We start from the raw sequence: 14356 nt of genomic DNA, 5'->3' as shown, positions 1-14356 counted from the left end.
CACAGCTCCTGTGCTCAATGTGGTGTGCATGCGTAGGATCCTTAAATTGTGCTGGCCCTTCAGGCCTCGTTCAAGATTAGAATTGACTACCGGACAGTTCTCACAGCTCATTTTGTATTGTTCATGAATGGATCGGAGGGGTCAGTGCGGGGTGGGAGGAGTGGGGTTTCCACAGCGACTTCCTCAACGAAGCAGCCTCCCTGAGCTGAGGCCCTGACACCTTGCCCCACAGGGGTGCTGCTGCCAAGGCCCAGAAAAGGGTTCTGGCCTCTTTCTGCCATCTTAATCACAGTAAGAAAGGTCAGCAAAGCAAGTGAGGCCTGTGTAAACTGGTCGGGTTCAAGGGCAGGGGGAAGCCCCAGGCTGAATCAGGGATCCCAGGGATGGAGGCAAGGAGGCCCAGGGAAAGGATGAGGAGTGCCAGGCACCAGAAGAGACTGGATCCAGAGGTGGGGCGAAGGAAGTGCTGGGAGTGTCTCCCAGGTGTCCGGGGTCTGGCCCTGCCTGCAGAGGTCAGCCACTTGAGGAATGGAACCATTCCTGTCTGACCTGCGGGAGGAAAGCAAGCAGCACTGGTATGGGGAGTCTCTAGTGAGGGGCCCTTCCTTCCACTGTGGGGGCCAATGCCTGGAGGCTGTCAGTCTGCTGTGTGGCACACACCCTCCTAGCTACCTGGGAGGCAGCAAGGTCCACACTGGGCCAAGGGGAAAATTTTCCAGAAGCCCAGGGCTACCTACTGACAAGTTTCAGCATCACAGAGAAATGACAGGTCTGTCTTGTCAGGCACCAGGAATTCCTGTTTGGGACCTGCCTTCCTTGAGGCCAGCATGCCCAGGGCACTGTAAATCACAGTGAAACGACTAGTAATAACTGCCACATTTGTCAAAGGCGCATTCTGTGCCAGGAACTGCACTGGCTTCCATTCCTCCACCCATCCATCATCGCCAACCTTATACTAACCTTGAGGCAGGCACGGTCCCTGCTTTCAGAGGTGAGGAAATGGAGACTCACTGAGTGAGTGGCTTAACTAAGGTCCTAGTAAGTGATGCTGGCCCCCTCCCAGGGGCATTGCTGGGTGGCCCCCCAGGCCACACCCCACGAGCCTGACCATTACCTCACCCCACCCTCACCCCTGACTCAGCAGGAAGAACGGGCAGCTGCTCAAGCTGGATGTGAAATGGGGGCCGTGACCCCAGAGGATGAGGCAGGGCCAACTGGCTTCAGCGGACACAACTTGGCCAAGTGGCCAAGGGCTGCTGCCCTCCTCTCACTCACTACCCAGGGAGCCCAGCACAGGAAGCAATCTCAGACATTGGCTGGACCAGAGGTTCTGAAACACGTCTGAGCATCAGGCTTACTGGAGCGCATTTAAAAATACAGATTCCTGGATACAGAGATTTGGATTCTGTAGATCTGAGGGGGGCCCAGGAATGTGCATTTTATGGAACCTCCAGTGTTTCTGATGCAGAGCCAGGTTTGAGAACCTGAGGCTGGTCCACCCTCTTCACTAAACAGTCAAGAAAAGGAGATCTCAGCTGAGGGGAGTGTCCTGCCTACGGTCCTACAGGTGGCCGAGTGGAGATTTGGACCCAGGCAGGCACAGCAGCCCACCTATTAGACTGTGTCTCCTGGGAGGAGGGAACCAACTTGAAAGGTGATCATATCTCTGGAGCCTGGAACTGAGACAAAAAGTTGCAAGGCAGAAGATGCACTCGATATATAAATATTTGAAATTTCTAGAAAACTCACTTCTAAAAGAGTAAAAATCTACAAAAGATAAAAATAGCATATTGGAAACAATACTTGGAGCAAATAAGACTGAGTCAATATACTCATAACATCTATCTATCCGTCCATCGATCTATCTATCTAGACAGTTCATTCAACTCGATCAGGAAACCATCAAAGCTTTAGTTGGGTAAATAAGTAAACAGCATACATGTGCACACGACATCATAGTTAGTAAACAGATATTTTTAATCTGCTTGGTAATCTTTAAAATGTAAATTAAAACAAGGTACTGTTTACATATTAGACTCTTCCTAAACTTTATTTTTGTATATGTACATATATATGTAAACTTATAGAAAAGGATTGGGAAGGACACACATGGTGGCAGAACTGTCTGATTGCCTCTTAATATCTATTCACTCCTTTTTTTTTAATTAACCAAGCCTATCTATCATGGGGGGTGATGGGGAAGTAGGCACATGATCAGTTTGAAAACTACACTTCCCAGTGTCCCTTGTGGATCAGGGCGGCCACTTGGAAGTAAGCTGATGTCATGGGGCACGGGGACTTTCAGGGAAGCTCTTTATTTTATTTTATTTTTTTGCGTATAAGGAAAATTGGCCCTGAGTTAACATCTGTCGCCAATCTTCCTCTTTTTGCTTGAGGAAGACTGTTGCTGGGCTAACATCTGTGCCAATCTTCCTCCACTTTATGTGGGATGCTGCCACAGCATGGCTTGATGAGCAGTGCTAGGTCCGCGCCCAGGATCCAAACCTGTGAACTCTGGGCCACTGAGTTTGGAACCAGTGAACCCTGGGCCACCGAAGCAGTGTGCGAATTAACCATTATGCAACCGGGCCGGCCCCAGGGAAGCTCTTCAGAGGGGCTGATCCAGCTGGAAAAAAACACTCTGTTGCCCCTCTAGCCTTTCTCCTTCTTATTGCCTGGAATGCAGACATGATGGCTGGAGCTCCAGGGACCATATTAGACCATGTGGAGACCTTAGGGATGGAAGTTACCAACTGAGGATACAGAGCATAAAGTTAGAAGCCTGGGTTCTTCATGACCAATGACCATGGGTCCACCATGCTAGCGCTGAAATGCTTTGTCCAGACTTCTTTTATGTGGGAGAAAAATAAATGAATTTATTTGTTTAAGCTTATATTTCTTTGAATTTCTGTCCTATGCAGCTTAACCTAAACTGATACACACATCCAGCTTCTATGGAAGTGTGACGAGGACTTTCTTACTTTACTTTCTATGCCATGGTATTGCTTGCATTTATTATTATTACTTTTTACAATACAAATGTATTCACATATTACTTGTACAACCATCTGTTTTGGAGCCCCAGAGAACTCAATTTGAGTGGCAGCCCCACTTCCTAGCTATGTGACCTTGGCCAGTCAATTAATTTCTCTGAGCCTGTTTCCTCATCTGCAAAATGGGCATCATAATAATAGAACTTATCTCATTGGGTTGTTGTGGATCTTAAATGAGCTAAAGCAGATAACATTCTTGGCACCATGCTTGGCTTACAGCTGTTACTGCACTACATTATGCTACCACGTAGGCACTGGGGGTGGCAGAACCAATTAGGAAAACCTGGGACATGTTGAGTAGAAGAACAGGTGGCAAAACTGGCATATGAGTGGGATCCCTTTTGTGAAAAATTATTTTTAGTTCTATATCTATATGTGTATATCTACATCATGAGATGTCCGGAGGGATGGTTGTCCAAATGTTAGTAATGGTAATTTCTGGGTAGTAGAATTTTTGCTTTCTTCTCTATGGTTGAAAAAGAGCATTAGTATTTTTTGAGCAGGAAAATAAAAAAAGAAAAACCCCTTGGAAAACAATATAACAATTCACACCAAGAATCATGAAAGCCTTCATACCCTTTGACCCACCTATCTCACTTTTGAGAACTACCCTGAGGAAATCATTTAAATGAAGAAAGAAGCTATATCCATAAAAACATGCACTGCAGGATTATTTATAATAGAGGAAAACGGGGAACCACTTAAGTGACTTACATTAGGGCCGTAATTATTAAATTATTCACTCATTGGAACATTATGCAATAATAACAATGAGGAAGATGATGACCAGGGAGCAACGCGGAAAATTGCTGATGACAGAACAAGAAGGAAAAGGGGCAGAATGCAAAATGAGATCTGTGCCAGGAGCACAGCTGGGCAAAAATCTTGTGTGCATTTGGACGAGGGCTGCAAGGGAACATAGGCAAATAAAAACAGTTTAATTTGTCGGAGCCACTGATGGTGGGTGACTTTTTTTTTGGATTTAGAATTCTAATGTTTCCATAATGTTGTTTGTGTAATAAAAAAAAAAAAGGGGGGGGGGCTTTAAAAGTCCCCTCAGGGAAAAGAAGGGAAGCAGGGAGAGGGAGATAGAAAGGAGGTCTGGGATTCTCCCAGAAGGGGGTTTGGACAAGAGGAATTCGGAGGCAATCTGAAACACACAGGTCTTTGCTGGGGTGGCCCCAGAGGTGCATCCCCTTTGCTCTCTGACTTGAGAGTGATCAGATGGACCAAAATAGTTGCCGAAGTTAGGGAAGCAGGATGTTAGCTGATGATAAAGCCAGGGTTAAGAGTGTTCTTCGGACTGGAATCATCTGGAAAAACTGATCACGCTTGCTATTGATGAGATCACAGAGAAACGAGCACCAGCGGGCTGGCTGGAGTGTGAACAGTGCAGGCTTCCCGGAGGGCAGTTTGGCATTGCGTATGCACAGGCTGTGTGTATCTTTGGTCAGCAATCCCATTTCTTGGGATTTATCCCAAGCCTAAGGAAATAATCAGCCAGTGCATACAAATATTTACATAAAATGTTCACCACAGAGTTTATAAAAATAAAAAGTTACACCCTCAGTTTCACCAAAACGGAATTGGTAAACTAAATCTTGGCACAACCACGCAGTGGTATACTATGAAGCTTCGCTAGGAGAAAAAAGTAGATATAAATCTGACATGAAAAGATGCCCACTTCATATGAGGTAGAACAAGAAGCTTCCAAAGCAAGGTGCACACTATCCCGTTTTTGTAAGATTACATATCTAAATATGCATATAAGAATCTCTACTAAGATAAACACCAGAATTCTAACTGGGTCGTCTCTGAATGGTGGGATTACAAACTGTATCAGCCAGTTTAGTCCGAATTATGTTGCAGTAACAAACAACCCGAAAATCCCCAGGTTCACAACAGTGAATGTTCATTTCTCGCTCCTGCTCACGTCTGTTGTGATGGGTCACCCCTCTTCCCAACACCTTCTCCTCTCTAGGACCCAGGCTGATGAAACGGTCTGCGTCTGAACACTGCAGGTCTCTGTGGCCCAGGGAGGAGATGGTGGACCACCCACTGGCTCTTATGATCCGTGCTGGGCAAGTCTCATGGCCCTTCCCAGGTTCCACAGGGCAGGGAATATAATCCCCCACAGGCCCTCGGGAAAGGCCACTCAAGGAGGGGCGGGAACATTTTGAACAATAATACAATTTACCACACAAGTTATTCCATCCTTGTCTTAGTCTGTTCAGGCTGCTATAATGAAAATATCATAGACTGGGTGGCTTAAACTACAAATATTTATTTCTCTCAGTTTTGGAGGCTGGGAGGTCTAAGATCAAGGTGCCAGCAGATCTCGTGTCTGATGAGAGCCAGCCTCGCAGTTCATAGATGTCTGTCTTCTATCTGTGTCCTCATGTGGTAGAAGGGGCGAGGGAGTTCTGTGAAGTCTCTTTTATAGGGGCACTAATCCCATTTACGAGGGGTCCCTCCTCACGACCCAGTCACATCCCAAAGCTCCACCTCCAAATACCATCCCCCTGGGGATGAGATTTCCACATATGAATTCTGGGGGACACACAAACATTCGGTCTATAGCAATCCTATTACTTAAAGTCCTTTTCTTTGCCACAAGCAGGTCTGTCCCAGGAAGTGGATGGTCTCATGGAGATGGGACACGTGGGTTCTCTCTGTTAGAGCATCTTCAGGACGGAAAATACAGGCACCAAGTCCAAGCTACCCAGCAGGGCAGAGGGGCCAGAAAGAGGTCAGGATTTTGCCTAATTTAAGAGATAGGTCAATCAACCAGGACTCAAGGTAAGTATAAAACAACGATGTAACAGAAAGTTCTGGATGTCCGGCAGTGTTCTGCCAGGTCTGCTACTTACTACTTATAGGACTTGAGTCAAGGTAGAGCGCCCTTTGAATGTCCCCATGTGTAAAACAGAGATTAAAACAGCTTCCCTACTCACTTTACACTACTTGGGGGGAGGGGAGGGGAGGGGAGGGGTGGGGTAGGGGAGGGTGGGGTGGGGTTGGGGAGGCTCAGTCACAGGGCTTTAAAACTGTTAGTGCTCCTGCACGCGGAAGGTTTGGTCCTTCAAGCTGTAACCACACTCAACATATCACATTTCCCCAACTCCTCTCATCACCAAAGGAGCTTGCTCCACCCTTGCACTTGGGTTTGTGTGCTTTTCGGTAGGGCAGGTAGAAAGAGGACACCAACGCCTCAATACAGAGAAGGAGAGCCCCTTTGATGGATGAGCCAGAGAAGGCCCGGGATGCAGAGGAAAGGACCCCACTCTACTCTGTCATGTTTGGAAGTAGCTGTGTCCCGCTCATTCCTCCTGATCCCGGCCTCTCAGGATGAAGGCAGGAGACCACAGGTCTTTCCAAACCGGCCTGATCATCAGAGCAGTTCAGGAAGCATTTAAAAACTAGATTCCTGGGCTCTGCCTCCTGAAGGTGATTGACGTAGTGAGGGTGGCACCAGGCTGAGCCAGAGAAGGTGATCCATGCCACCCCGACCTGGCCCTGGCTCCCGTCCAGCCCCTCTGCACAGGCCTCGTGAGATGCCCCAGGAGGGAGGGCCTGGGCAGCTTGAGTGGCACGAGCCCTGGCAGCCGGGAGAAACCTGAGTGGGCCCAGGTTATCTGATGGCGCGCCTGCTCCGGCCCGTGCTCACTTCTTGAATGTCAAGATCAGGGGAAGGCTCGGGAAGAGGCTCCCCAGGCGGCACAGGTCACCCTGCGAGCTGTCTCGGGGCCAGAGGAGGTAGTAAGAGAAACATATTCCCCCATTCCTGCTCCCAGCTTCCTTGGCCTGCCTGCACACCTTTCCTGATAACCCTGGACTTTATCTCTTGACACATCTATCAACATAGTGGTGAGTTCCTCAAGGGGTGGGGCAGGTCTTATTCCTCTCTGCATGCCCGGTGCAGTGCCTGGCACACCATTAGTGTTTGCTGAATATTTCATGAATAAAGGAGAAGTAGTAACACTTACTACATTACCACAGGGTCAAAGAAGGACTGATATTCACACCCACTAGGCATGAGGGGAATGCACGTGCTCACTTCTGGGGTGGGGGGAACCCCATCCTTAGTCACCCAGCTGGAGGCTGAGCTTAGCATGCCCTGATCTGCAGAGGTACTAAGTTACTTTTGGCATCAGGACACCCTTTGAAATGATAAGTTATGGAGCCTCTTCATAGGAAAATGCCTTTCTCTCTCTCTCACATACACACACGTCCTGCATACAATTTCCCTTCAAAAAAAAGGGAGAGCTCTTTTTTTATGGATGAGTGCCAGTAAATATAATGCCAGTAGATGGAATGCTAGGGTCAGAAATTAACATTTTGCAACCCCCAATCTAACCACTGATTTTGGCAAAGATCACTGATGGATGCTAAAATCACTGAGCAATGGTTGTCAGGGAACAGGAAGGAACCTCAGCCCTAGACAAAGCCTCTGGCCCCCAAATCAGGACTCCACACTCCAGGGAGGGGCCCGGACCAAGGAGAGGACCACAGTCAAGACAGACTCCAGATGGGCTTAAGAGACTACTTAAATAAAACCAGGTGACCATTTCTGCAGGTAAAAGGCCAGGGGAGAATCTGGGCTCTGGGTCTCTCCTGGATTCCTCTCCCCTCCCCTTTCGCTGCTTGGCTCCCCCCACCTTCACTCTCTCAAGGGAAAGGCTGCAGTGGGGAGTGGTTGGGGGAGGCGACTCAGGAGGGTCTGTGGGGCTCCTGACACCCCAAACGTATCCTGCTTGCCAAAAGAGAAGGGGCAAGGCTTGCTCTGATCTCCCCACTGTTCTCCGAGTCCACCAGGCTGCCATGCTGGATATACACATGGGTCCACCAGCATACCCAGTCTCTTCTATGTCATGTCATGTATTGCAGGGGTTGGAAACCTGAGAACTCTATTTCTCAGAATCTCTTGCCAGCTAGGATTTGCTTTAGAGTCCACTAATGACAGGCACTCACAGAAACCATCACTCCGTCCTTGGCAGTGGTGGGTGAACTTGATGCTAGTTCCCAGACCAAAAATGTCCTCCCATCTACATTGCTGTAGCCATTCCCCTGGGGATGCCAGGGCTGGGCAATGACCAGAGCTGAGACAGCGCCTGCCAGTGGAGATGTCTGCAGTGTCGGCCCCCTCCCCAAAGCCTACCTGGTGTTGTCTCAGGATACAGGAACATTGGGTCATCCTCTGGGCACAGGGGAGGAGGTGCTCTGCAGCCAGGACTCTTGGAGTCGAGGAAGAAGGGTCAGCAACAGAGAGTCCAGCACAGCCAGACCCTCCCAGGAACACCGAAGGCCCCTGGAAAACCAAGAGACCCGGATGTGACTGCCTCATCTTACCAATTTTAATCCTCACCCACCACCAGTGCCAAGGCCCTGGCACCCGCAGGCCCCTCCTTGTCAGTCTTTCTCTCTTCTCCTGGGTCTGTGGATCTGCAGTCAGGGCTCCCTGGGACTCCTAACAACCCACACCCTTCAACACACCTGTGATCCAGCAGCAAGAGGCCCTGCTCCAGCAGCACCTTCACCTCTGTGCTTGCTCCAAACACGTCCCAAAGGTTCAGCTGGGGCTCAAACTGCTGCCAGTGCTGGGGAAACCGGAAGGGTCAGAGGTGCAGAGACTACAGGGTGGGCAGCTGGTGGGGCTACTCTGGGCCACCTGTCTGGGGGTGTGGTAAGGGGTGAGGGAGGGTCCAGTCCAGGGATCTCAGCAACTGACTCAGGCACACCAGGACCAGGCCAACAGGTTGAAACCCAGCTCCCAGCCAAGCCAGGTCTCCCTGCTCCTCCCTTCTCTCTCTGCTGGCCAGGGTATGGCCAGCCCCAGCCAGGGCTTTATGGCCCTGACTTCACCCAGAGCAGCTCAGAGTTTGAGCGATTATTATCTGTTGTACTTCCTATCTGAGCTTTCAGTGCTGCTTAACAACATTTGAAAACCCTTATCTAGTCTATTCCCCCACATAGCTGAGAAAACTGATGTTCAGAGAGGTGAAAGGACATGTGCCCAAGGTTGCAGCAGAATGGGGACGAGAGCCCGGGTTTCTGTAGCCCTAGTCTAGGGTTCTCACCACTGCACCACACTGCCCATTGGTTCTGCCCATCAGGCCTCGGCTGGACTAAAGCCCAACCATCCAGCTGCTGGCCCCAGAGGAGTGTGTTTGTGTGTGTGTGTGTGTGTGTGTGTGTATAGAAGACAGAGTGAGAGACAGAGAGAGTGATTCTGCAAGGTTTAGGAGGAAGTGGTGTGCCAGAGCCCCATAACCCCTTACTTGGTGAGTGATCCCCACGTCTGTGCGTAGCCCCATGGCCAAAACTTCCTCCAGCCTGAAAGAAAAACCACCAAGCAGTCCTGGAGAGACCTGTGCCTCTCACATTCCTCAAACCCTATGCTGGAATGTATGGGGGGCTTATGAAGATCATGCAGGATGGGGCAGGGTGGGGGCAGGACAAGGCAGGACACAAGGATGTCTATGTGGAGGTGGTTCTGGGGGCGCAGGGAACCCCTGGTGAAGAGCCCCGTGACCTCAGATGCTCACAGCTCCAGCTCGCCCAGGGGGACACGCTTCCGGGTGCCATGACCAAACAGCATCACTTCCTTCATCCAGTTGTCAGGCTCCAGGGTCTGGATCCGAGCCTCCCGGATGTGGCCTCCGACCCCCTGGGGCATAAATCGCCCATGGGCCCCTGACAACATCAACCACCACCCCATTTTAATAGCAGCTAGCACCGTGTGCTTGCCAGATGTTAAATCAGTGGTTCTCAAAGTGTGGTCCCTGGACCAACAGCATCTAATATGCTAGAAATGTAAATTCTCGGGCCCTACCCCAGGCCTGTCCAATCAGAAATGTTGGAGGTGGGGCCCCGCAAGGCGGGTTTTAACAAGCCCTCTGGGTAATTCTGATGCACGCTGAAGATGGAGAACCACAATGCCAGGCACGACATCAAATGCCTCAAAACATATACCCAACAGCTCTATGGAGTAGGTGTTTTCTGCCCCACTTTATGTACAAGGAAACAGAGGCTTGGAGAGGTTAATAAGTGGCCCAAGATCACACAGCCATGACATTCTTCTCCTGAGTCATCCCTTTCATGGTTCACAGGGGACTCACCAGGCCCGACGCCAATGTACTGCCCGCACTGCCAGTAAGTCCAATTGTGGGTGCTCAGCGCCCCCTGTGGGGAAGGAAGGGATAGCCAGTGCAGCGTGAGGAGGGTGACCCTGCTCCTGCTCAGGTAAGGGGCACCTGGTTAGAAGGTCCCACCATCTCAGGCCTCAAGAGCACCCTTCTCCCCAAAGGGCCACGATTCCCTGGTCACACCTCAGCTCGCCCATTCCCCACCTCCAGCTCAGCCCTAAGACTTACATTCCGGGCAAAGTTGGAGACCTCGTACTGGCGGAAGCCAGCCTCCCGAAGGACTGCCCGTCCCTCCTGGTACATCTCAGCAGCTAGCTCGGGGTCAGGGGCAGGAAGGGTGCCCTGCTGCACCTGGGTGAAGAGTGCGGTGCCCCGCTCCAGGGACAGCTGGTAGAGGGAGATGTGGTCGTCACAGTGGCGAAGCAGTTCCCGCAGCTGCCCAAGCCACGGCCCCACCTGCTGCGCCGGCAGCCCCAGCATCAGGTCCACAGACACACGCCCGGGGAAGAGGTGCCGGGCCTCCGCCAGCGTCCGCAGAGCATCGTTGGCCGAGTGTGTCCGCCCCAGCAGCCGGAGCTCAGTGTCATCCAAGGACTGGGGAGAGAGGGTCGGGTGTAAGCATGCAGGCCAGCTTTGAGGGAGACAGAGACATACCGTGGACTCAGATACAGGGGAAAATGCAGGACACGGCAGGGAGCTGGAAGGCGGATGGTCAAGCCAGTGCCATGGGTACCACTCACTGAACGGTCACGACGTGCCAAGCATTTTTATGCAATATCTAACTTATCCTAAATAACCCTCCAACATTAACTCCATTTTACAGGTGAGAATACTGAGGTTCAGAGATGTTAAGTAACTTGCCCAAGGTCACACAATGGCAAAGTCAGACTAGAATTTAGGACTGCCTGACTCCAAAGCCAACAGTCTTTTTTAAGTTTAATTTTGAATTATTTCGAACGTATAGAAAAATGGAAAGAAAAGCTCAATAAACACCTTCATCTAGATTTACCAACTAACACTCAGCCACATTGGCCTTGTCTCTAAGTATATACGTATATAATTATTTTGTTGAATCATCCGAGAGTAAGCTATAGATCAGCACTGTCCAAAAGAACTTTCCGCGATGATGGAAATGTTTTACATCTGCACTTTCCAATACTGTAGGCACTAACCACATACAGCTGTTTAAAGTTAATTAAATTTAAACCATCACATTCCAAGTGCTTACCGGCATGCGGTCAGTGACTACTGTACTGGTCAGTGCAGACATAGAGCATTTTAGTAGAATATGGTAGCCACTGGCCATGTGCTAGTGAGCACCTGCAATGTGGTTATTTAAATGTAATTCACTTGAATATTGTAACCCCTTACCCCTAAGTGCGTACCGTACCCTTAAGCAGACTTAAGTGCATATTTCCTCAAAAAATAAGGACACTCTCTTACATAATCACAATCCAGTTACAGAGTTCAGGAAATGTAACATTGATACAATGCCATTATCCAATACACAGTCATATTCAAATTGGACCAATTGTCCCAATGTCTACTGTAGTCAATTCCTCTTCCCACCCCAACCCAGGATCCAACCAGGGGTCACACACGGCATTCAGGTGTCATTATCTCTTTAGTCTCCTTTAGTCTAGATCTTCAGCCTTTCTTTGTCTTCCATGACAACGACATTTTTGAAGAGTACAGGCCAGTTGCTTTTAAAAACCTCTCTTAAACAACCAGTTCTCGAGATCTGTGGGACATCTTTGTGCTGACAGTTAACAAGACTGTACCGGACACTCAAACATCTGAGAGGGTAGGTCGATCTCATGTTATCTGTTCTTACCACACACACACAGTCTCTTAATTTAGGTTTTCCTAATATTTCCTCACAATTAGATCCAAGATATTGGAACCAGAATATCTCAGAAATGATGTGTCCCTTTCAGTATATCCCATCGGGACAAAGCCCTGACCCCACTCTATGGTGAGTGACGCATATACTAGAAGGAGAGGGAATACTGGATATGGAAAGACCAGGGGTCAGCCTGAGAGAATAATGTTTCTCCTACTTAAAAACCTTCAGAGGCTCCCCTGTCACCAGTAGACAAAACCCCAAACTCCCTAGCATGGTGCTGAAGGCTCTGGGCCCTACCTTGCAGCCTAGTCTCCAGCCTCTCCAGTCACAAGGAATGACTCACAGCTCCCCCAAAACATGCAGGCTCTTCCATATCCCGTGTCTTTTCCTCCTATACCCTCTCCCCTGGTGAATTCCTCATCCTCATTCAAAGATCACCTCCTCCAGCAAGGTTTCCACGATTTCATCAGACTGAGATGCCCTTCGGGCTGTACTCTGAAGGCCTTTTGTAGAGATTCGCTTTGCCATGCTGCAGTGATCTGACCACCCGTTTGTCTCCTCCTTTTTCTCCAATCATGTCGCAAATTTTTTTGAGCTTCCACAATGTGCTGGCCAGTATGGTGGGTGCTCGGAATGTCACAATGTACAGAAAGGCATGCATGATCCCTGCCTCAGAGAGCTTTGGTCCAGCCAGCAGGAGACAGTTACGAAGTCACAAAAGTGTCACTGTACACTTTTCAGTACCTACTGGGTCCTGGCATCCAGAAGGAGCTCAATCAACGTTTGCCCAATAAATGATGAGGAGCAGAGGAGAGACAGCACAGAAGGCCTGGCTGCCCTGGGATGGGCTGGGTACCATGGATTACCTGGAGGCCAATGGACAGCCTGTTGACTCCTGCTGCCCCGAAGGCTGCCAGCCTGGAGCCTGGGGCCGAAGTCGGGTTGACCTCCAATGTGACTTCTGAGTCTGCAGGCAGGTGGGCTGCCTGGGCCACTGCCTCCAGCACAGCAGCCACAGTGTGGGGACTGGCCAAACTGGGGGTGCCCCCACCAAAGAACACAGAGTCCACCCTGAGGAAAGAGGATGGAGAAGATGAGACCCGGGGGAGCGCTCCGGGATGTCTGCACCTGCCCTGTTCACTCCCCCAGATAATTCCCAAGACCCGCCTACGGCCGCCAGTACCCACCGCCGCACCCCGCTGAGCTGCAGCAGCGTCTGAGCCTCGGTCACCAGACAGCTCCGCATAGCCGCCTCCTCCACGCCGCGGGGGATGTACTTGTTGAAGTTGCAGTAAGAGCAGCGCTTCTCACAGTACGGCCACTGGGGGCAGGGAGTGCATGAACAGGGCAAGAGGCGACCCAGGCGGCCCTGGCCACTTCCAGGGTTCAGTCGCACACATCCCCGTCCCCATTCCGAGGTCCGTCAACAGTGGCTACCCCATCTAAGCCACACAGCTCCCCAACGCAGGTCGGGCTGGGATTACCGCGCCCACTTCAATACGAGAAAACTGAGCTGCAGCAGGGAAATCACTTGGTCAAGGTCACCGAGCTGGTGAGCCCCAGAGACTTCAGGTCTCCGGACCAAGACATTTCCCAGTCAGGGCACTAGGTCCCATCCCAGACTTCCCTTGGGGGCGAGGAAAGTCGGCAGGTCGGCTCTGGACCCCTGGGGCCGCGCCCCGCGAGCCCCGCGTGCCCCTTCCACTCACGTGGACGTACAGCGCCGCGCGCTGGCTCCGGGGTGCACGGCTCGGGGATGCGCCCTCCGCGCGGCGGCGCCTCTGGGCCATCTTGGCCGCTGCCGCCCAGCCGCGGGCCCGGGCCCCGGGCAGCGCCATGGCGCCCACTGCGGCGGGGGGCGACCGGCGGCACTAGGCAGCGCCCGAGGCCGAGCCGCGCCCGGGGCGCAAGGCTGTGCACAGGCAGGCCGAGCGCGCCACCGGGGCGGAAGGAGGAGGGGCTGCGTGACCGCGCGCCGCGTCCGTCGACGCGCCCGGAGGGCCCGGGCCTCGGGTCTGCGGCGCCACCTGCTGGGCACTGATGCGCTCGCCGCAGCCGTCTGTCCATCCTGTCCTCGGCGGCCTGGAGCAGCCCGCCTTTTGGCACCCTGTCCGGGGGCGAGTTCCCTGAGCCATTCGGAGACTCTTAGTTCGTTCTACCAGTTCCTTCACATTTTATGTGCCTGGCTCAGAGCTGGGCGCTGGGGACATCTAGATGCATAAGAGCAGGTCGCAGTGACAGTGCATAAGACAGGAGAGAGGCAAATAAACAAGAGACAACAGGCAGCAGGTATTAATTCAGCACCTCTGAAT

General features: G+C 51.3%; 2 protein-coding genes across 3 annotated transcripts in view; both read right to left on the bottom strand.

The window, feature by feature from the left end:
* MYCBPAP (MYCBP associated protein) overlaps positions 1 to 8350 on the bottom strand; it is a 34216-nt gene extending 25866 nt beyond the window's left edge. The window contains exon 1 of the mRNA XM_070560670.1: positions 8212 to 8350. Within this exon, the coding sequence (XP_070416771.1) occupies positions 8212 to 8239 (28 nt within the window). The 5' untranslated portion in view covers positions 8240 to 8350. The remainder of the gene's footprint in view (positions 1 to 8211) is intronic.
* On the bottom strand, positions 8223 to 14248 carry RSAD1 (radical S-adenosyl methionine domain containing 1). 2 transcript variants are annotated; one of them, XM_008517971.2, is made up of 9 exons: positions 13754 to 13997; positions 13232 to 13365; positions 12911 to 13115; positions 10427 to 10792; positions 10172 to 10235; positions 9599 to 9746; positions 9332 to 9386; positions 8547 to 8650; positions 8223 to 8361 (listed from the first exon to the last, which is right to left on the bottom strand). In XM_008517971.2, the coding sequence occupies exons 1-9, from the start codon at positions 13880 to 13882 to the stop codon at positions 8244 to 8246; spliced, it is 1323 nt and encodes a 440-aa protein (XP_008516193.2). In that variant the 5' UTR covers positions 13883 to 13997; the 3' UTR covers positions 8223 to 8243. The 2 variants fall into 2 exon arrangements, with proteins under 2 accessions (XP_008516193.2, XP_070416793.1); XM_070560692.1 differs by lacking the exons at positions 8223 to 8361; positions 8547 to 8650; positions 9332 to 9386 and having other exon boundaries at positions 9456 to 9746; positions 13764 to 14248.
* Positions 14249 to 14356: the final 108 nt, after the last annotated feature.

The sequence above is a fragment of the Equus przewalskii genome, chromosome 10, assembly GCF_037783145.1.
Source record: "Equus przewalskii isolate Varuska chromosome 10, EquPr2, whole genome shotgun sequence".
In the NCBI taxonomy this organism is placed as follows: domain Eukaryota; kingdom Metazoa; phylum Chordata; class Mammalia; order Perissodactyla; family Equidae; genus Equus; species Equus przewalskii.
The sequence above is the reverse complement of the archived record's forward strand: the minus strand, read 5'-3'. Positions and strand labels throughout refer to the sequence as shown.

What these genes read in the sequence shown, in the direction of transcription:
- RSAD1 (XM_008517971.2), bottom strand. Translation starts at nt 13,882, where the DNA reads ATGGCGCTGCCCGGGGCCCGGGCCCGCGGCTGGGCGGCAGCGGCCAAG. An exon ending in GCGCGGCGCTGTACGTCCAC is followed by an intron (nt 13,366 to 13,753) that starts GTGAGTGGAAGG and finishes CCCTGCCCCCAG; the next exon opens with TGGCCGTACTGTGAGAAGCG. An exon ending in GTACATTGGCGTCGGGCCTG is followed by an intron (nt 9,747 to 10,171) that starts GTGAGTCCCCTG and finishes TGATGTTGTCAG; the next exon opens with GGGCCCATGGGCGATTTATG.